Source organism: Balaenoptera ricei, chromosome 20 (assembly GCF_028023285.1).
Source record: "Balaenoptera ricei isolate mBalRic1 chromosome 20, mBalRic1.hap2, whole genome shotgun sequence".
Lineage (NCBI taxonomy): Eukaryota > Metazoa > Chordata > Mammalia > Artiodactyla > Balaenopteridae > Balaenoptera > Balaenoptera ricei.
The window spans coordinates 43,457,580-43,479,371 of record NC_082658.1 but is presented as its reverse complement, the minus strand read 5'-3'; the positions used below and the strand labels follow the sequence as shown (position 1 = coordinate 43,479,371).

The following is a 21,792-nucleotide window of genomic DNA, read 5'->3' as shown; positions in this document are numbered from 1 at the left end:
AGGCAGGGGTACAGACCTGCACAGACAGGGCACTCTGCCCTCGAGGCTGGGCCAACCTCTGAGGCACACTCCAGCCACCACAGCTGTATCCACAAGCTACTGTCCATCTCCCAGGGTCACCTGAAGACTTAACTAGGCACCCTGGCTGTCCTCAGATTCCTTTCTACCCACATCTTTAAGGTCTGCCTCTACCAAATCAGTGTCCCATGTCTGAACTCACTTGATGCTTTTTCCTATTTGGACTTAGGATTGGTCCTTGTTCCTACCCAGGTCCCATCCTCTTCTAGGCTCTTCCATGCCCAAGGCCACATGGCCCAAGCATCTCCAAAAATAATGCAGTCTCTCAAGAGCATGCCTGTGTGTCTGGGATTAGCCTGTGGTTTGTCAACTCATGTCAGTCTTAACTGTCAGACCTCTGGTATCCTCACACCAGATCAGACAGGCATCTATATTGAAACTTTATTACAAAGTTATAAAGCAGAGCTCTGTAACAAAAAATACACATTTGGGTTTGCTCTTAACACCCAAGTAAGTCTGAGAAAATCTTAATATAAGCCACTTGAAATAACACATTCACATCCAAAAGATTTCAACAAATTTATACATTTTATATTGAGCGCTAATCCCTGTACAGCTTATTCTTACTAGTTTGGATCCAGCTATTCCAATGTATTATGAACCAGTCAGCTGTCTGTGTCTTTTAAAACAAGTCTCAACTGAAACCTCAGAACAGTCACAGCAAAAGCCATGGAATAATGGAAGAATTAGACATTTCCATGATAATTAAGACCAAGGACCTATGAGGAGCAGGAGAGAATATTCAAGGATAAAATTCAAGTTTTCTACCTAGGTTAGATAGTAACTGAAATGGGATCTTAGAATTCCCAACTTTTACTTGGTGTAGGAATAAAGAAGATACAAAAAAGCGGGGGCGGGGGGGGGGTGTTTGCCACCTTTTTTTCCTAAATGGAAACCTTCACCAAAAGAAGTTAGAAGACTTCAAGGCAAGTTCTTTCTCCAAAATGAGTAAATGACATCAGTTCTAATTCTTACTGAGGTTACAAACCAACCATCAGGATATTATTAACTCATGTCTTAAGAGGGAAGTTGGGAGGTAGGGAGAGGTAAGGCCGCAGCAGAGAAAGCAAGTTTTAAGTAGGGAGACAGCCAGCTTCTGCCCTGAAGTTATTGCTAGGTTGTAACTGAGCTGCATACATGTAGACCTGTTTCATAGTGGAATTGAGGAGTAGCTGAATCCTTTGTTAAACTGGTAGGCACTGTAAACTATAGTATTTACTGTCCAGCAGAAAGGTGAAAGACGATGTCTTTATAGGGAAATTTCTTGATTCCCCCAGTTCCTACAAAGGCTGTAGCCCAGAATCAAATCACCCAGGACTTGGTATAATGTCAAGGTAAGCGGTCCAGTGTTCAGCTGACAACCACTTTAAAATTATTTCACTCCCCCAAAAGAGATTGATTAGTGGTTGACAGCATTAAACATGTCTGTACCAATAAACAGGTCCCCTTAGAGGTTTCCCACTGCTTTCAAAGTCATGACTGGTTCTTCCAGTCTGAGAGATCTTGGCTGCATGGGGTGGGGGTGGGGGGACTGCCAGGGCCTTCGGGTGTTCAAGGGTTTGCATAGCTCGCCCAGTGGTGACGGCAGCACACACCGCTCTTCTGATAGTACACAGTACGTACGTTTGTGCTTGGCTAAGCTTCTCCGGCAAACTTAAGCTCTTCCAGGGGTGAAAAGCCCCTAAGAGGGCTCGAGAACATCACCTGTTCGTTGCACGGCCCTTCCTAAAGGGCCTAGAGAATGCTTCTTCCTGACCTGCCCCTAAATCAGCAGGCTGAGAAAGGAAATGGGAGTAGGGAGTCCCCACCAACCTGGGGAACTAAGACTTCCAGCTGTCTGCTCAAGGGCTGAATCCAGCCTCGTTCAGTACCTTCTGATACCTCTTAGGTGCTCTGTCTTACGTGCTCAGTCTCCGGGAGCTTCATGAGAAGTCTGGCTAGAGAAGCGTGAGGCTCTCTGCCTAAGTCTCTGTGCCTTCAGTGAGGCCATGTTTAAAACCTCCATGGGAAAGAGGGACCTCATGCTCAGGGGAAAGTGGTTTAAGGCTGTCTGTTGGAGAAGGCAAAGCCAAGCAGAAAGCCACTGCTTCCACCCAACGCTTTCCCTTTTCTCATAAACTAAAATTAAGGATGGCACAAAGTCACGCCCCAAGAGAAGACGCAGAGATGATCCACGCACCATCTCGCGCACAGAGGCTGGAATTTCCCAGCAGTTTGAAAGCCAGATGCTTTGTTGACTGCCAAGGTCAGGTCAGGAGACTGATAGCTTCCAATCCCAGCACTTAAGGAAGCAACTCTTAACGACTTCAAATTTTTTCAATAGCATTTGTGTTTCATTTCTCGCCAGAAATGAGTTTACTGGGCCAAATTCTGTCCTAAGGAGGATCACTATTGGTCTGGGAAGCTAACATCTTTTTGGTCTGAAGAAACACATGGGATTTTAGGTAATGTAGCAAGAGATTTCAGCAAAGGTCAGTTAAAGCACAGAAAGCCAGAGAGACCAGAAATGAATCCAGATGTGCTGGGGAAGAAGAGAGCCATTTCTACCAGGACTTCCGATGGGTGGAAGAGAGGCACGCAGCTCAGGGGGATGGGTGGGCTACAGGAGGAAGGGTGAAACTGTTTAGGTTCTCAGAGGAAGGGAAGAAGATACGGTCCAAATTCCAGAAAGTCCTCTCTTCATCAGTTACCATCATCACCCCAAGATCGCTGAAACAGGGACTCGCCTGTGCGATCTGTGCATGCCCAGAGGTGACACAGCATCTCGCTTGCCCTGGTCTTGGGAACACTGCAGATTTTCTTGTTAGGCTGCCCCTCTGCAAGCTGGCCAACTGTGGGCCCAGACACCTCGAGCTATGTCCCTGTAAGGCACTGAAGAAGCCGGTACAAGCCCTCAGGATCGGAAGACGTGCACGGCTCGGATCACGTACTGCCGGCAGATGGGACACTCGTTCATGCGCTTGCCACACTTGGTACAGGTGACCATGTGGCCGCACTCCAGCAGAACACAGTCGATGGGCGAGTCCATGCAGATCCGACACAGGTTCTCCTCCAGGCTGGATGGCACTGCTCCCCCTGGACACACACAGCAGAAAGGGGGTAGAGGGGAAAGTAAGAAGACTGTCTAAGTGTACGGGGTTGGGGGACAGGGGGAGAACAGGCACACTGGGAACAGCCCCCCCAAATCCACATACTTCACTCAAACAGAATTCCAAAAAAACTTTTCCCCAGTAGTTAATTCCACTTGCTTGTTTAATCTGCACCTCTACAGGTCAGGCTATAGATTTGAAGAGTCAAGTACTTGTAGATCAAAGACGTCCCCAGAACATGAGAACTAAATAAGGCAAAGTCCTCAAAGCTTAAAAGAAATAATTTTCAGACAATTGAGGCTGTAATACAGCCAGTGAGTGGCACTTAGGGACTCAATATTCTCTGAGGCAGAACATGATGAAAAGATAAAACTGGTTCAGAAAAGTTTAGATATAAATGGAGCTGTAATGAATGGCTCACTAAGGATCATGAGGCTTATATGTAAACATATCCCCAATTTAATAAAGCCAAGGATCACGGGAGCCCCTGGGCCATGCCACAGACTACTGCCAGGCTTCCTCTGAGGAGACGTCATGCTGCAAGAACCCGGCAGAGATTATGGCCCCCTCTTCTCTGCTCCCCACACACGGCTTTATTCACACCCTCATGACTGCTCATCACACTGCATGAGAATTTTTTTGAGTTTGCCTACTTGTCTCCCCACTACACTATGGGCCCCTAAATTCAACAAATGCAATCAATTTCTATAATAATGTACTAAGCAACTGCTATGTGCTCTGAGGTCTGATATTCATCTTTGAATCCCTGCAACCAGTCACATGGTAGGTGCTCTCTACATGTCTGACAAATGAACATCTCCCAAGGGAATGATAACAGCTCACATTATTGCAAGCTTACAGGTGCTAGCAGGGTCCTAAACGCTTTGCATGTTTTAACTCATTGGATCCTCACAAAAACTATGAAGGAGGTACTCTTGTTACTCATTTTATAGATGAGGCAACTGAGACCAAAGGGTTAAGTGGCTCGCCCAAGGATTCAAATCCAGGCAGGCGGGCTTCTGGGCAAGGGGCCTGAAGGCAGGGACTGCCAAGATAGTATTAACTGCTCAGTGCACAGTTCTCAACAAGGCTAACTGGCTTGTGCAAGTGGTAAGATACAGGGGGCATGACCAGCATCCTAGGCTAGCTGCAGGAAGAGAAAAACCTTCACTTCCCCAAACCCAACCATCCCCAGCATGTTTTAAATGGTAGCCTGAACCAGGTAGCCATAAACAGGCAACTGGCCTCATACCAGCCACCTCTACGGTTCCACAGGGAATTCTCTCACACTCCATTGCTTCTGCACTTTCTTTTCCTGTTCCCTAGACTATTCAAAAAGTCAAGAAACACTTGAGGAGGGCTGGCTGTAAGAGGCAGTGAAACCTATTTACCTCTTTGCGGAGCTGTTGGCCCTAACAGGGAAGGTTTGGAAACAACTGAACTATATAAATACCTAAGATGAGCTGGAGTAATTTATAGAATTTCATTACTGATTGCTTCTATCAGGATTAACAAATTCATCAACTCAGTTGCCAGCATTCTTCCGGGGAATCAGAAAAAGAAAGACACCAAGTGGATTGGCCCGATCTTGGTATCAGATGAGGGAGTGGGTCTAGAACTCCAAATGATTTGGGGGAGTTCAACTCTTGAGAATTTATCAGCCAGAAGACTGTGCCCCATTCTGAGCTATATGATTGTGAGCTCTTCCCCAAGAAAGGATGTCCTCAGAAGTGTAGGGGCCTGCAAAGCACTTTAAAACTTTTTCAGAAGGCTCTCCAAATTTGTTATTTAGTAAAACAGCCATGTAGCCTTTAGGCTTTCAAGAAGGTCTAGCATGTTTTAGAATGATTTGGATCTGCAGTCAAGATTCCTGCAGTGTGTTCTGGAGGTGCCCAAAGGCCCAGTGGTGGTCTTTAACACACGGGTGAGTTTATGGCAGCTGAGCGCCACAATGAGCACCATACGTAACACCTTTCCCGATCTATCCCCAGAGCAGTTCTAACCACTACCCAGCCCTGTACAAACAAGGCTCTCAGGTCACCACCCTTTTCTTTTTTTTTTTTTTTTTTTTTTGGGCCACACCGTGAGGCATGTGGGATCTTCGTTCCCCGACCCAGGATCGAACCTGCGCCCCCTGCAGTGGAAGGGCAGAGTCCTAACCACTGGACCACCAGGGAAGTCCCCACCACCCTTTCTTTTTAGTTGGTACCAGAAGCTGATAAACATCCCAAGTGATTTCCCTGAAGGTGTACACAGAAACCCTCCCCACTCAGACCAAGAGGGAGTGAAAACTATAGGGGAGGGAGTGCCTTAGCCCCAGGAGTGTGGGAAATGCACCGGATGTGCCACATGCCACCACTTGCTTTGCTGAATATTTTACAGATGCTGGCTTCTGAGCTCTGACAACCCAGAGGCGTGCAGATCAGGCTGCCCCTAGGTGTCCTGCCACTCTTGTCCCTTCACGGGGACGGGGATGAGAATTTCTAGAGATGCTGAGAAGCCTTGGTTCCCAGTGAATTCCCCCACACCCTCTATGGACGCTGACATGCTCAGAATTCTTAGACTGTTAACAGGAATCAGGGCTGAAGGAGGGGAAGGACAGAAGAGCTAAGAGCCTAAGCCTGTTCCCAAACAGGAACAACTACATACCGTTCTGGTCTTCAGCACCACACACTGGAAAGGAAAGAGAAAGAAGGCATCTGAATATGTGACGGCACGAGGAAAGTCTCCAGCCACCCTGCCTTCACTTCCGAACTCTTGACTGCTCGCCTGCTGGGAACCAGGCCGGCCAAGAGCCCAGACAGAACACCCGCCCTCCTCACTCCCCCTACGTGCGGAGGACTCACACACAGCTCCTGCCGGGGTGTCTGGTCTAGTCTTAGAAAGATTCCACTGCTTTGCCATGAACAAAACTGCCAAGCAGGAAGGCTACTGCATAAGCACAAGGTCCTTTTCTGTTGCTTCTGAAGCCAGCACTCAAGTCAAGAAAGGAGGGACAGTCTGCTCCAGTCGGCCAGGGAGTCGGGATGCAGCCCCCCCGCGGAGCCATCTCCTAGTCCCAGGTCCTCGCCACTCTAGGGAGGTTCTGGGGATGATCCCAAAGGGGAGAGTCTGTGATCAGGTGACCAGTCAGATGTCCCCTAACTCTGATGAATCTGAACTTCTGGGAGAGGAGAGCCCCAAATCCGACCTCAACTGTGAGCAGGCAAGGAGTCAGAACGACCTGCAGGACCAAATCAGCTGGGGAGGGGGTGTTGGGGGGCGGGGGGCGGGGGTAGGTTCTGGGTGAAGTCACTTCAGGAAATGCAGAGTTCCACACGGCTCAACTCCTCTCTCTTCTGCAGGACTTCTCTGCCTTTACTGTTCCATTATTCATCCACCAGGAATCAGCAGCAGGGACATAAAGTTTCTTTTTTTTTTTTCCCAAACTCATCTGAGCACAGACCTTGATATTTTACTGGGCATCGCTGAAAATGATACCATGCTTTGGGAAATGAACAGCCCAAGTGCAGGCAGGACACAGTGTTCTTGCACCGCGTGTGCAAAGAAGGAGTACTGGTAGAGGCAGTAGTCAGTATGGCAGGGGCGACGTGTGGGGGGAAAGGCCATGGACTTGGACCAGGAAATCCTCAGTTCAAACCTGGGCTCTACAATAAAAGGAAGACACTAATAACGCCTATTTCACAGGCTGCCCTGAAGATTAAATACATGTACATGATGCCTAACCCAATCCCAGCCCTCAACTCCAAATGACAGCTATTATTAGAGGCTGCAGATGTGTAAGGTGACTCCTTCCTGGGCTAAAAGCAGGGAAATTTAGTCAGGTCGATGTCGACTCTCAAGCGAGACAGCAAGCACTCTGGAACTCCGTGCAGCTGTCACCCAGGCGGACCCTCACCCAGGTGCTGGAGTCCCTTCTGATCCTTGTACAGCCGCGTCACCCTCTCCATCAGCTCCCACTTCTCACAGCAGCCCTTGTAGTTGACGAAGTTGCGAGCCAGGATCTCTTTGAGCTGCCGCACGGTTAGACCTTCAATGTCCTCCAGGTCGGTCAGGTCAGACAGAGAGGCCCTCCGGCCCGGGACGAAGCTGTCCTCTGAGTCAACAGACTGCAAAGGCAAAGATGAGATCGGTGGGCTCAGCTCCCCCAACCCAGGCCCTCCCTCCCAGGACCCCAGAGCACTAATCACCCCATGCTTTGGGTGACTGGCCTCAAGAGGAGTAGGCACAGGAGCAGTAGCCGGCATGGTGCCCTGCATCGCGAGAGAGACCACGGTCTCTTCCTGACCCGAGCCCCAAGCTCAGGCGCAGCGGCCTGACCCGCCCAGCAGCACGACCCGGTAGAAGGAGCAGCAGTCTGAGGCAGGTGGCCCTGGCTTTGAATCCTGATTCCTCCGCTGATTAGTACTGAATAGCATCAGGCAAGTGGCTCACCTCTCGGAGCCCAACTGCCCCTCCATGAAGAAGAGGCGGCAGTCCTGCCCCCACAGGGTTGCTGTGACGACTAAACGCGGCAGCGCCAGAAACCACCGAGAATGGTGTCGGTCCTTCTCCCCCTGGAGACAGTTCTGCTTTCCCACGAAGGAGCCCACCTCCCGGGCGAGCATCCTCTCTACGCACCCGCGACAATAGCTCCACGGCCCCGATGGCTGTGCCCTGGGCACTGGGCCCGCCACGGCTGAGGCCTGAACTCCCTCCCATCTTTCCTCCTGATTATCTGACTTCCTTCCCCTAACAATGGCTACTGTGTGCTAGAAGCAGAAGAAAAGAACAAGATTTGCACAGCGGCACCGGGAGCCTGCCCTCTGGCAGCTCTTAGAAAGTCAAGAGACTGGAAACTAATGGGCCATGTGGCTCCCCCGTCTCCACTGTGACTCACAACTCCACACTAACACACTTACAGCCACAAAGGTTAACCTGGAATGCTAACACTAAACTCCACCCCTGAAAACAGAATTTCAGAAGGACTATCATCACACACTGATTCTCCTCTCTCCACTTTGAGTCTGCCAAGAGGTTCCTAATAACAGCCTAAGAATGCCAGTGAAAGAGCAAAGGCAAAGGCACAGACCCAAGCAGGGGCCCCACCTGGGTCTCATCCTCAGCAGGTGCTCTGGCTGTGCTCTCCAGGTAGACGGGTTCCTCTTGGTCCTGAGACACATGGCCATTGGCCTGTGGGAAGAGAAAGGTGCCATCACATCCACAGAGATGTCCCAGGGATAGCATGGGCCTCTTGCCAGCTCACACCATATCCAGAATGCATTCCCATCTCCCCCGGAAATCTGGAGTCTCGCATAACAGCATTACAAAGCCTGCTCTTCAACACTGACTCTGTCAGGCAGGGAAGCATTAGAAATAGATTTCAACTCTAGAACAAGATGCATTAATTCTGCCCACCACCAGGAAGGCATTAACCGCCACTCACCGTCAATTCAGTCTCAGCTTGAACACTCCGAGTCAAAGGAAGATCACACGTCCACTCCTGTGCTGGACCGCTGTCAAGTTTTTTCCTGATACTGACCCCAAACTACCCTCCCGACAACTTCTGCCCACCGTCCCTGGTTCTGCCCCCAGACCAATGCCAACTATTTTCTTCCCAGCTGTTCATATCATATCTTCCCTTCCTCCACACAAAATCTCCCCCACTTCCTCATCTGGCCCGGATGAGACAAAGTTTCCAGACCCTCACCACCCTACCCCTCTCTTCTGGCTAGTTGCTGCTCTCACATTCTAGAAATATGCTCCAACCAGCAGGGCACACTATTACTGAGAGCTGTCTTGAAACCTGGTCAGAAATTATTATTAGCCTGAGACTATATAAGACAAACGCCTGTCCTTAAGAAGTTTCATTCTGCTTAGAATTCTAACTTCTCAAAAGGTTCCTCCTAGATACTCCTTCAGGTTTTGCCACAGAGTAGTCAGAACTGTGAGCCTCCTAATCCCATCACCATTGAAGCCACAAATCCCTTAACCAGATCCTCTTCACCCACTGCTCCCAAGAGGCAAAGGGCCTGGTGTGAGCCCAGAGCAAAGAGGTGTCTGAGCTCACAGGCCTTTTCCACTGGTCTCAGTAAAGGGACAACCTGGGAAACAAGTCACTCACTGCCTCTAGCCGCTCATCTCAGATTAGGATGCATAATACGGAGCTAATTAAGAACAGGCAAGCAACTACAGTGGCAATGAAGAGTACAAATAACCACCACCACCAAAAATGCCAAGTGACGATACGCTCCCACATATAGCACACATGTACGGAGATGCATCCAAAACAATGTCTAGCTTTCTCTTAGATTTACGTCGGTGTGGTACACACTGGCCTCCTGGTGTCACCTTGGAGTTACAAAAAGTCTTTCAGAGCCTAACCTCGTCCTAAGTAGACAGCTTCTTGTATATCCTTTCTTTTCCAGGAAAGAGAAACTAGATCTCATGCTGCAAAGTATGCTCCTGTCTTTTGAGTTTGCCCACTGGCTAAACCAAAATCTACAATGAATATGTGTCCACAGTTGTGCTTATTCCACACACTTCCTTCACCAGCAACTACTGCCAGGACATTAAAGGTACAGGAAAGGGCCCTGGTAGGGCGAGTGGTACAAGCAGATTTGCATCCTGGGTGCAGCTCGCTGTAGAATCGTCGGGCAGCCGCGCACAAGTTACTTCGCTTCCCCTGTTTTTCTGGATGACAAAATGCAGACCTCACCAGAACAGGGGATGTGAGCTGACCTGAAGGCCCTCTGAAAACATCAGAGAAGTACCCAATGAGATCCGGTACACAGTGTCACCTGTGGGTGCAGTCTGGAAACTTCTGATTAATGAAAGGAAGCTTAAAACCGACTCCTTTCATTGGAAAAGCCACCTGAAGGTTCTTGAGGGAAAAAAAAAAAAAATCCCTCAAGGCACTCTCCTGGCTCCACATAAACAGAGAGAAAGCACTTAACCAAGCAAAGGGAGGAAGTCAAAGCAGGAGCCCAAACCTGTCCAGCAGACAGAGCCAGAGCTGAGGGAAGAGTTAAACTCCAGAGCGCGCTGGGGAGAAAGCAGGCTCAAGCCAACAAGGGAGCTGCCGAGTTTCCTGAAGGTAAAGCATGCGATCACAGTGGCCTTTATGCCTCAGTGCTCGTCAGAGCTGAATCAGGGGCCCCATCCTGGCAAAGGAGGTGATCATAAACAAGAGGCAGCAGCCATCCACATCCTGTGTGGGAACTGACAACACTGGCACATGCCTGCTCGAGGCGGCTCACAGCCCTTTAGACGTGAGATCACGCTAGGCAATCCTCCCAACATCCTGGCAAGAGCAAAAGTGGTCCGGATTGCTAACCCCATTTCATTGTCCTAGGCTCAAACCTCACCCGAACTGACCCAAGAGTCAGTGACAAACCGGATGTGGAAACCGGATTTCTTAGGTCCTAATCCTCCCACTATTGCCCAAGCCATGTAAGTAAAAGGCTCACTAAGGCACTTAACGTATATCTACGGGACGCCACCATGCCTTACACAACGGTGAGGTCCGCCCGCGTCACTCTAACCCAATAGTTGGTTTCTGCGTCTACCTTCCCCCTTGGAGGGGCTTTCTCAGCGCAGAAGCAATGTGTTACTCATTTCTGTACTTTCCATGCCTGGTTCATATTTCAGTCGATGTGCTGCTCTGAGCTTACCATTCCCAGGCCCCACTAGGATGCTGGTAAGGCTGCTTACTGTTCAATAGCCCGCCAACCACTGCCCCGCCCAGACAGAGGCTGGCAAGAGAAGCAGCGCCCTTGCCTTAGTCACAGTGTTTCCCCACTCTCCCTTCCCTCTACATGTTCCTTTTCTTCCTTTGTGCCTTGTGACGGTCACTGAGGAACGGAGTTCCCCATCCGGCCACAACAAAGGAAGACCACAACAAAGGTGAGTAAGTAGGAGGGCAATTTGAACAGAACTACATGCAAAGACTACCAGTGAGTTTTCTCAAAATATTTCTGGAAAAATGCATTTTTTAGAACTCTCTAACTGGGATATGTACGTATTAAAAACAAACAAAAAACACAAACACCCAGTAGCGTGCATCAATATCCCTGAAAAAAGCCAACACGTGAGTCTGATGTCCAGAAAACATCATCCCTCATCAGTAAGCAGAAAGGCGTCACATGATCCAGACACTTAACCTTGCCCCGCTCCCACGGTGCAGGCGGGAGAGGAAGGCGAGCCCTCCACCCGGCAGAGGCGGTGTGGCTGCCAACGGGCCGTACCTGCTGCCGGTCCCGAGCCTGGGCCGGGGCTGAGGAAGGGAGGCCGGGTGAGGTGGGAGGTACTGTGCTGGTGTGAGGCTGGGTCAGGAAGGCCTGCTGCTCGGGGGAGTCCGGGGACAGGTTGGGGGCGTGAGTCCTGCCCTCCTGGGAGATTACAGGCTGCTGGCCAAGCACCAAGAACACCAGCTCCTCCTTCTCCCGGCACGTTTCGGTAGAGATGTCATGCAGGCTGAGATAGTCCCTCAGGTCCTTCACCTTCATCTTCATGAGCTCCTCCCGCTGAAAGGCTGTAGCTCGGAAGCGCTGGCAGAGAAGGCAGAGGCGGGGCCCGCTCCCCACTTGGCTCGAACAGGCCACGCAGAAATTCTTCTTACAGTCCAAGCAGGTCTGCTGCTTAGAGCAAGAGGCAGAGGAAACCACGTCAGACAGCGAGAACAAGACAATGCGATGGGAGCTGCGCGAGACCTCCCCCATCACTCTTACTTTTACTGAGCTCCTCCTCCCCCTGCGGGTGCAGGCGACCTTGCAGATTTCAGGTAAAAGCCACTCGGAGGTGGCGCAGCCCCTGTGGGCATCATGTATCCAGATACAGGACACTACGTGGAGTGTTCCGTCGGAGGCTTACTTTATTCACTTTACTGATAGAGAAATGGAGGCTATTAATTAAGACTACCAGCTTCAGGATAAAAAAGCCCCGCATTTTTATTGTCTCCCTCCTCCATTTCTTGTGGCGTCACCTTGGGGGTGTAACTTAGCCTCTCTGGCCCTCAGTTTCCTCAACTGTAAAGCAAGGCGATAACAGCAACTGCCTCATAGGATTGTTGTAAAGTTAAGAGATAATGCATTTAGTATATCTGACACATGAGTCTTCAATAAGTGTTCAGTGTTTTAATTATTCTTGCTAGGAAATACAAGCCAATGATAAGAGTCAAGATTCAAATCCTGAACTATGATTCTTTCTACTTTATTGCTGAGATAAGAAAGCAAATGCATAAAGGTTATGGTGGTGACTGTTGTTACTACTAACGTTATTAATTAAATTATTGAGGGGCCACTATGTGCTAGAGCTAGGCTTGGCTTGTCATTTAATTCTCAAAGCAAGCCCGCAAAGTAGGTATTCGCGTACCTCCCTGTTTTACAGACCAAGCATCTGAGGCCTAGAGAGATTTAAGTCCCATCCTAAAGGGCAGGCAGTAAAGAGTGGAGCTGGGATTCACACTCGAGGTCTGTCTGAGTTTCGTGCCCACAGTCATGCTCACGTTGCCTAACTCAGCCCGAGGCGAGCCTACAGCTGGGCTGAGTAAAGGGCCTGGCTCTCCATCTCCCAACTGCCAACCCAGCGCCCTGTCTGCAGAGGCTGGGGCCCAGGCCCCCCCGACCCCAGGAAGGCCCACTCAGAGTGCTGGGAACGCAGTGGTGCCTGAGAGCCTACCCAGGACAAATATTTAGTCAGCTACAGGAGGCCCTCTGGACGTGATTAGGGAGCTCTGGTCTGTGAAAGTACAGGGTGTCTCAGACAGGCGACAAGAGCAGCCGGCAGGCAAGCTGGTACCACCAGGCAGCAGCTCCTCCCAGGATCGCAGAGAACACGACTCGTGAAGGCTTGCTCAGCTCACAGGAAGCAAATCCTCAGCCTCTCGCCCCACAGGCTGACAGAGCCCGGCGACATCTGACCGAGGCCTGTTCCAGCCACTAGCAGGCCACACGCCACCAGAGGGGTAATCCCTGGGCCCACAGGGCTGGTCCCGGAGGGCGCCCTCACCCATCCTTTAGAGAAATTAAAAACTTTTCATCCTGTGGTGACTTAAGTATTAACCTAAAGATTTCTGCTCCCTCTTTTCTAAGTATAGAAAGCTATTCAAGCTAACAAGAATGCCCAGGAGAGGGACTTCCCTGGTGGCGCAGTGGTTAAGAATCCACCTGCCAATGCAGGGGACACAGGTTCGAGCCCTGCTCCGGGAAGACCCCACATGCCACGGAGCAACTAAGCCCGTGAGCCACAACTACTGAGCCTGCGCTCTAGAGCCTGCGAGCCACAACTACTGAGGTTGCGTGCCACAGCTACTGAAGCCCGCACGCCTAGAGCCCGTGCTCCGCAACAAGAGAAGCCACTGCAATGAGAAGCCCGTGCACCACAACGAAGAGTAGCCCCCGCTCACTGCAACTAGAGAAAGCACAGCAACGAAGACCCAACACAGCCAAAAATAAACTAATTAATTAAAAAAAAAAAAAAAGAATGCCCAGGAGACTGACATTCCCAGAGTCGAAATCACAGATACTCTTGTGTGGCACTGAAGTAAAAGTCTGCATAGCTGACGTCATTTATAGTTAGTTTTCTCTAAGTGTCATTCGTGCAGTAAAGGAAAACAAGCATAATGCTTACCATCGTTTTGACTAGTGATACTTAGAAGCTGGGGAAGGACACGCATCAAGCTCCCTTATTCTCTACACAGTTATAACCAGACAATAAAACGTTCAGCGACTGACTGGAAAGGACGCATGGCTGCACTTGCTTCATAAGGTCTGGGACCAGCAGCCACTCAGGTGGAAACTGGATGTTTCCGGGTACGCGGGGTTCAGTCATATCTAAAGCTTTTCTGTTGGGCAATGAGATGTGCTTAGGATGACAGTGAAATGACGAGGCTTCAGTGTAATAAAGCTGTAGGTCCTGACGTGGAACATTACTTAAGTCAATGCAGTTTGATAAGACCTAGCTTGACACAATTAAAAAGCCCCGAGTTGCTCAATCAGCCAGATCTAAACAACTCTCTTCTTCAAAGATGTGCAGCGTATTGGATGCAAGATCAGAATGCAAAGGCAGCAACCAACCCAGCTTCTCCGTACCCCCGGCTCGCCAGGGACTCTCAAGTCCCGGCATCGGCATCTGAAACACACCCTACAGGAAAGAGTAAGACAGCGCTCTCTTGAGACTAAAACCCCAGTTCGCAGAGGCAGGAGAGAACAAAGGAGAAGGAAAAAGCAGCTGTCGACAAATGTGGGCAGAATGAGCAAGGGAAACACATATGTATACATTCTAGCAAATGGTGCAAACTGACTCACGAGGTCGCATGAAAGATGACCTAGGGGAGCCGACGAGCCTGCACAAATGCCAGGAACACAGGCAAACACCAGCATCGGGAGGCTGGCAGCGGCACCCGCCTTTGCCAATCCACCCTTCCTTGTTCCACCCTCTCCCCAGCCGCGTTCCCTGGCACAGGGCGGGCCCACTTTCTCAGCCCACCAGCCCCTCCTCCTAGCCATCCTGCCCATAAGCATCCCCTCCTGCAGCCCACCGGGAGGAAAGGGGCAGCCCGAGGCGTGACACACTAGGATTAAGTCCTAGCTGGTCACGTCCCAGCTAAGGGAACTTGTGCAAAACAGATAACTTCCCAGAGCATCAGATTCTCACCTGTAAAGTCGGACGCTCAGCCTACCTCGAAGGACTACTCAAGTACTACATGAGCTAAGGCACAGCAAACCTCAGCATGCGGTGGGCGCGCAACGCACTTAAAGGTGACACCGTCACCCCCTTTTCCCTTTCCCCCGTGCCTCATCTCCGAGCGCGGGCCGGTCCCTAGGAGCCACCCCCTTTCTACTCTGAGACTTGAGTATCTCTTCCACGTTTCCAAGTACAACCTCCCTGCCAGGCCACCTCCCCCGCCTCCTCCTCAGCCTGGTCAGCTCAAGAGGCTGGGCGCCAAACTCCCTCCAAAACCGTCAGGGCTGCTGCTAGACCATATGTAGGTGTTACCAGTACAGATGGGATACGAGGCTTGTGGCAAATCCCAGCCTGCCATTTCTCTCTGAGACTGGAAACTCTGGGAAGGCAGGGCTCCATCTTTCTTAGTACGTCCTCTCTACAAAGTCCTTAGTGCTCTCTGGACTTTGTACCCAATGAGCAGTCGGAAAATACTGACCACGATGAAGAAAGGAAAAAGAGACAGTAGGATCCATGTAATCACGCCAGTTCAAACACTTCTAGAAAAGACATTTTAAAAGCTTGCAGCTGTTAAATGCCAAACCCTTAAGATAAGATGCTGATCCACTTAAGCATGAAATTACAAGTGCAAAATTCTCATAGGAGAAAATATCCTTAATATCCACAAAATTCACTGTGAATTACACAAAATTAATCCATCCCTTTGTGGCAAGAAAATATTGTACCGATAACCATCTTTTACCTTCCAGACTGGAACTTTCTTTCCCCCCACAAAAGCTCTTCTTGCTACAGAAGCTTTCTTTTTGTCTCCTTGTGTGGCTGCGTATTTGCCCCCATCTTCCTGTCAGACTACAAGCTCCCTACTAAGGAGGGATGACTTTCTTCACCTCTGCCTGCCTAGCCCACGCAATGTCTGACACACAGTAGATACTGAATAATGTATTTTCCACTGAACCACTGAAAAGGAAAAAAATTCCTTATTTTAATCACTGTCAGGTCTTAGGCATCCAGACCGATTCTCTGCCTTCTTTAGTTTGACCTCCTCCTCCTCCTCCGTTTCATCTGTCTTCATCAGCTGCGTGCCCTTGTATCTTAGTAGCTAAAGTACCTGTTGTATGAGTCTCAAATTTTTCATCTGTAAAATGGGTTAACAACCACTTCTTCACAAGGTCTGGCACAAAGAGTTGCTCACTAAATGGAAGCTACTTCGATCAATCTCGGCCTCCACCCTACACCAGGCTCTGGGAACTTCCCGCCAGGTTTGCAGGAGCTTCCTAAGTGCTACTCCTATGGCTCCATCAAATTACCCTCCTCATGAAGCCACGTCTGCTCCCTGAAATGGGATCGATCAGGTTGTTGCCTTGTTCAAAATCTTTCTGATGCTTCCTTGTTGTCTGATGGCGATAGGCTCCTTACCATGGCAGTCATGGCCCTTTACCACCTGATCCCAACCTTGCTGCCCTAACTTCCCTGGTACCCTGCACTCTGGCCAAACAGGCCACTCACAGTTCCCAAGTCCACCTTGAACTTGCTCCACATCTGGTGCTTTTACCTCAGCCACTGCTTTGCAAATCAACAAACTTTCCTTCATCCGGCTAGAATTATCAATTTACCAACAATGCCTGATGCCCTAGAACTTAACTTATGCAACTGACTATTATTAGTTCTTTGTAAAGGTGGGCCTCCTCGACCAGACAGTAAGCTCCCTAAGGGAAAGACTTACGTCTTAGTATTCTCTCCACAAAACTGTAACCTCCAGCTACTAGCATGCTGCTGGGACAGAACCGGGCCCTCAGTGAAAATCTTCAGCATGGAAATGTCAGCCATAAAGTGATGAAAATAGAAACTCTCTGGTCTACTTCCTCTTTTTCAAACTGCTCTCAACTCAGCAGTCCATTTGTTCATTCATTCATTTATTTTTAAAATTTTATTGCCTACCTACCACGTGTCAGTCACTGTTCTAGACACTGGGGAAAAGTTGTGAACAAAATTGACAAAATCCCTTCTCCTATGTATCACCTGAGAAGACAGGCAATCCACAAACACATGTATGCTGGGTGGTGATAACCACTATAAAGACAATAAAGCATCTTCCCACCCTGACCCAACCATCGTTCTCCTTTCTCTGGGGGTGGTTTCCTTGTTCATTCACGTTCTCTCTTCAGGCTGAGCAATGTCAAGAACTCGCTCGATCCCCTGGCTCTCTCAAGTTTCCAATGTGCTCGACATGCTTATCCTGAGCCTGGATCACCACCATCATCCTCTCTGTGCTTTCTCTCCATCTCCACTCCAGAGGATAACTGCCTTTTTTTAAAAAAGGGGGGGTGGGGGGGTGGTTTCAAACAAACCTATTGCAAATTCATGCTGCTTCCTTTATTTGTTTATTTTTTAATTAATTTTTTTGGGGGGGCCACTCCGCACGGCTTGCAGGATCTTAGTTCCCTGACCAGAGATTGAACCCACGCCCTCAGCAGTGAAAGCGACGAGTCCTAACCACTGGACCGCCAGGGAATTCTCCATGCTGCCTCATTTAAATGAGGGTTTTCCCTATTCCTTTCTTGCCAATTACTCTGCCACTTCAGCTGGTTGTTCCTAGCATTTCTCACAATGTAACAATGAAAACAACACGAGCTTTGACGTCCAACAGACTCTTGATGTACTTGAGGAGTCCTTGAAACTACTACCTTAGATAAAGGGAGCAATTTCTTCATCTGTAAAATGGGAACAAATGATAGTAGTACACACATCATAGGCTGTTGTAAGGTTTCAGTGAGACAACACATATGAAATGCCAGGCTCAGTACCAGGCACATGACCAGGACCCGACAGCCCTCCTTCCATCTCATCTCAGACCCTAACTCCACCCCACCGTCTCCACCACCGACAGCACTGAGGCCACGTGGCCCCGAGTTCCTGCTACTCGCCACTTCAGTCTCCATCATGGACTGAACCTTTCAGCCTACGTATAAAAGGAGAGGTACCCCTGCCCACCAAGCCACAGCCCCCTGGCCTGCAGGAGCCTCTCTGGTTGAGCTCTCAGTGACTGGGGCAGCCAAGCAAACCACAACAAAGCTTGGCTACATGCCCACCTTCCCCGCACTGCAGTGAGGTGTAGGCAAAATACAACCTACAAGGCAAAATGCCAATCCTCCATCGTCTTACAGTTACAAAGGGGTGGCTGGTCAACATTTTGAGCTGCAGAAATTCTGACATGCTGACTGTCTTCTGGGAGAAAGCTTGAGAGTCAAAGACCTATGTTTGAATCCTGGCTCTGCCATTTAATAACCAGGTGATCTTGGGGCGCTACTTAAGTAGAGGGGAAAGAATGAGTATTTTAATGTCTCCAGTGCTGTCAGGAACTTGACAGTTTCCTTTTTACTTGCTAAACTTTAAGCCTTAGTTTCTCATATGTAAAGTGGGAGTGTAGGGACCCTAAAACCTACATCATAGAGTTACTGTGAGGATTAAATGAAACAAAAACTCTATAAATTGCTTAAAATAGTCCCTGGCATACAGCAGGTGGTTTAGAAAGTATTTTTTTCCTCTCAAATTTCTCATTATCATCATTTTAACATCACATTCTAGGCTGCAAACCTCTCATTCTGCAGAAGAAGACAAATGCAGCAGTTCTCTTCTCCGGGTCGGGGCTCACCTTCGGCCCCAGGCGTGCTTACCACAGACAGAGGGATGGCCCACACCCGTACACCATGGCCCAGCCAGTGATTTGACCTCCTGCTCACTAATCTGGAAAACAGGGCTACCATGCATTTCAAATGAAATGGCAACAGTAAATAAGCTCCATTCTTCATCTTGTTAGGGTCCTGATGTACCTGAGATGTCCTTGACACTGTTTTCAATAAAAAGAACAAGTTCACCTGCAGCCAGGCTTTCTACAACGGCAGCTAATGAAGGAAACAACAGCAAGTGCCTGCTGCACCCCAAGCATCGCGCCGGGCACCCTTCGCAGCTCAGCGCATTTTATTCCCACAACACTGCGAGTTGTTGACTTGGGTACAATTATTATACCCCTACTTTATAGACGGAGAAAATGAATCTCAAGACAGGTTAAGTCATACAGCTAGGAAGTGGCTGAGCTGCTATCAGAATTCAGATCTAGCTGGCTCCAAATCTATGCCAAGATGTGTTGCTTTTGCTTGGTTAGTTTTAATACTTTTGTGAAAGGACAGCTCTGGGTTGCCAGCTTTGCACAGGCACCATGGAAGGGTCAGCAGACCTGCCTGAGGGCCTGAGGCTACAGCGGCCGAGCAGGCCGAGAGGTCGACACTCACCTTCCTGGCCATGCTTGCGAAGTGGGCCCCGCAGGCCTTGCAGTTTGGTTCCGAGCCCGTGGGGGAAGGGAAGGAGCTGTACCCAGGGTTGGAATAGGCCTGCGTCCTGGCTCCCTGGGGCGGTGGGGCCTCCTCAGGCTGTCCATCCAGGCAGAACCAGTTGCAGCAGGTTGCCCACATGATAAAATCTGGCACGAGGGAGAAAGGGGGAAAGGTCAGAGTTAAGACACACCTTGACGGCGTCCCCTGAGGGCACAGGTGAGCAGCGACATCGGTCCACACCTCCCACCTCCCATCACCGTCAAGGTGAGGATGGACTTTCGGGGGCCACCGACTTCCTACCGCCTCCTGCACCACGCCCGCTGCCGTTACAGGAAAGGTGCGCACAGGCGCCTGACCTGCAGGCCAGGCCGGCACAGGCAGCAGAGCCGGCACGCTACCTTTGAAAGGTTGCCGATGCCTGTTTGGGTTTAGTCTGAGAGCTTTACTTCAAATAAAATCTTTTGTCTTAGCAATGACAAGTGGCCTAAGAGCCATTTTATTCAGGAACATGACCTTGCCCCTAGAGCTCAGACAGATAGAGCTCTATCATACACACGTGTACAGTTCCACACTCATATTGACCATGGGGCGGAAGGATCATTACTTCCTTTATTTAGATGAGGCAACCCAGGCTCAAAGGAATCAAGGTCACACAACTAATATATAGAGAACGGAGATTCTGAAAACCCAGCTCTTCGGACTCTAAACCTAACGTTCTCTTCCCTATACTACGTTGCCCCCTGGTTTCCCCTCCCACCAGCCAGCAGAACTTACGTACAGCTCTCACATTTGTACGTCCGGCCCTACGTCAACGTCTACCACGGCACCTGTAATAGTTATGCTTTTTTTCTACCACTAAACCATACGCTCCTTGAGGGCAGGGACCACTTCGTATTCATGTCTGTTCTGTACTCAGCAGTGCCGTGCACACAGCAGATGCTCCACAATGTTTGCTTCCTTGCTGAATCAGTGCCTCTGCGGGCTTATGAAGAAGTTTTGGGTTATTACTTCCATTTTACATATCAAATACAGGAATTAGGGGCTGGGGGGTTGATGATTTTTTGAGATCACAGAACAAAGAGGATCCAATCTCTCAAATGTCAGAATAAACTAAACATTGCAAGGGGGTCCACTAAAATGCCAGTCGCTGCTGTAATAAAGTAAAATGTGCTTTTCTCAGTAGACTAAGGTAGTCAGGATGGACACTGTGAGCCTGAACTCTGCTTACAGAGATAACGAATGAAACATGTTGTGTATTAACAATCAGTTCACACAAAAGAATGGTACTTTCTGCTCTGCCTCCTGACTCGCTGAAAGTGCCTTTGTTAGATCAGAGTTCAAAGACGAGGTAAGCTGGAAGGAACTAAGACGTCAATGGGTTCCACCTTGGTTATTTTTTAGAGGAAAAGAAAGAGGCCCAGCAGGAGGAAAGAACTTCCTGGTTCACCCAGCTACAACCTTTGGCCTCGTGATTACTCCAGGGCCTTTCCAGCTTCCCAACACTGCCTCCAATAATACATGCATTCACTTTTGCAGGCATGTCTGATTAATACCTGTCTCACCCGGTGGCCTATGACCCCCATGAGAGCAGGGACCATGACAGTCATACAGTGCCCAGCAGAAGGGTGGCTCAACAAGTACTACTGAATGAATGAATCACATACAATATTTAAAGATTAACTAACCACACATTCGTTCCATTTCCTTCACATCAAAAACATGTCTCTTAAAAAAAAAAAAAAAAACAAAAAAAAAAACATGTCTCTCTGACTCACTATGACTTGTCTGAAGACTCTCAATTCCCAGAAAACAGGGACTTAATCTGCCTTACGAATTCACACGGAATAATGAAGCCCAGAGCAGTTAAAGAACTGAGTTATTTGCTGGCAAGAGACTGCAGGCAACAGCAGAGTAGTAACCCTCCGAAAGAGGAAGTTTGTAACTCTTTAAATCACCTGTTGATGGAAGCATCTGAAACAGTGTGTAATAATACAAAGATCAGAGGATCTGGAATCTGAAGACCTGGGCTGTTACCTACCTCTAACAAGTCACAGCCTTTCTGTACTTCATTTTTCTCATCTGACATTCTCCAAGCTGTAAAGCACTAAATAAACCTGAGTTGTTGCTACTAGCATTATAACAATGCTTTCACTGCAATTTCTCTGAGACAGCACAGGTAAAAAGTAAACCTAGAGATTTCACAATTACCATTTGCCTTTCTGGGCTTGTCCCGAACGTGGACAAATCTTTGACAGAATCAGCAGGATGTGTCAATTAACTAAGTGAGGTCAGGGGAAGGGGAATAGCAGAGCAGCCTTGAGACAAAGCTGTGGGTGGTTCACTAACTTGTCAAATCCTCCACTCATTCATGCGTGCAGCCCTTAGAGGAGCCAATGCCTTGCTGTCTCCAGTGCTAGGTGAGTATGGTCGATTACCTAAGTTCATGGTCTAGTAGGAGAACTAGAAATGTAAAACCAAAAATTGAAATTTCAGGGTGATCAGTGCTTTAACGGAGGTTTGTGCAGTGTAAGGGGGGTTACAAAGATGGGAACAATGATCAGCTCCTCGGGGTGGAGGAGTGACCAGGGAAGACATATCCTATTGAGACAGGCTGGGACCCCGGGGACCCT

At 49.2% G+C, this 21,792-nt stretch overlaps 1 protein-coding gene across 3 annotated transcripts in view; it reads right to left on the bottom strand.

Moving 5' to 3' along the window:
* Positions 1-583: 583 nt before the first annotated feature.
* Positions 584-21,792, bottom strand: part of RFFL (ring finger and FYVE like domain containing E3 ubiquitin protein ligase) — a 67,461-nt gene continuing 46,252 nt past the window's right edge. For all 3 annotated transcript variants that reach the window (XM_059908790.1, XM_059908792.1, XM_059908791.1), the window contains exons 2-7: positions 19,121-19,308; positions 11,393-11,782; positions 8,256-8,339; positions 7,066-7,276; positions 5,817-5,840; positions 584-3,153 (exon numbers count right to left, since the gene is read on the bottom strand). In XM_059908790.1, coding sequence (XP_059764773.1) covers positions 2,972-3,153; positions 5,817-5,840; positions 7,066-7,276; positions 8,256-8,339; positions 11,393-11,782; positions 19,121-19,300 — 1,071 coding nt within the window. In that variant the 5' untranslated portion in view covers positions 19,301-19,308 and the 3' untranslated portion in view covers positions 584-2,971. The remainder of the gene's footprint in view (positions 3,154-5,816; positions 5,841-7,065; positions 7,277-8,255; positions 8,340-11,392; positions 11,783-19,120; positions 19,309-21,792) is intronic.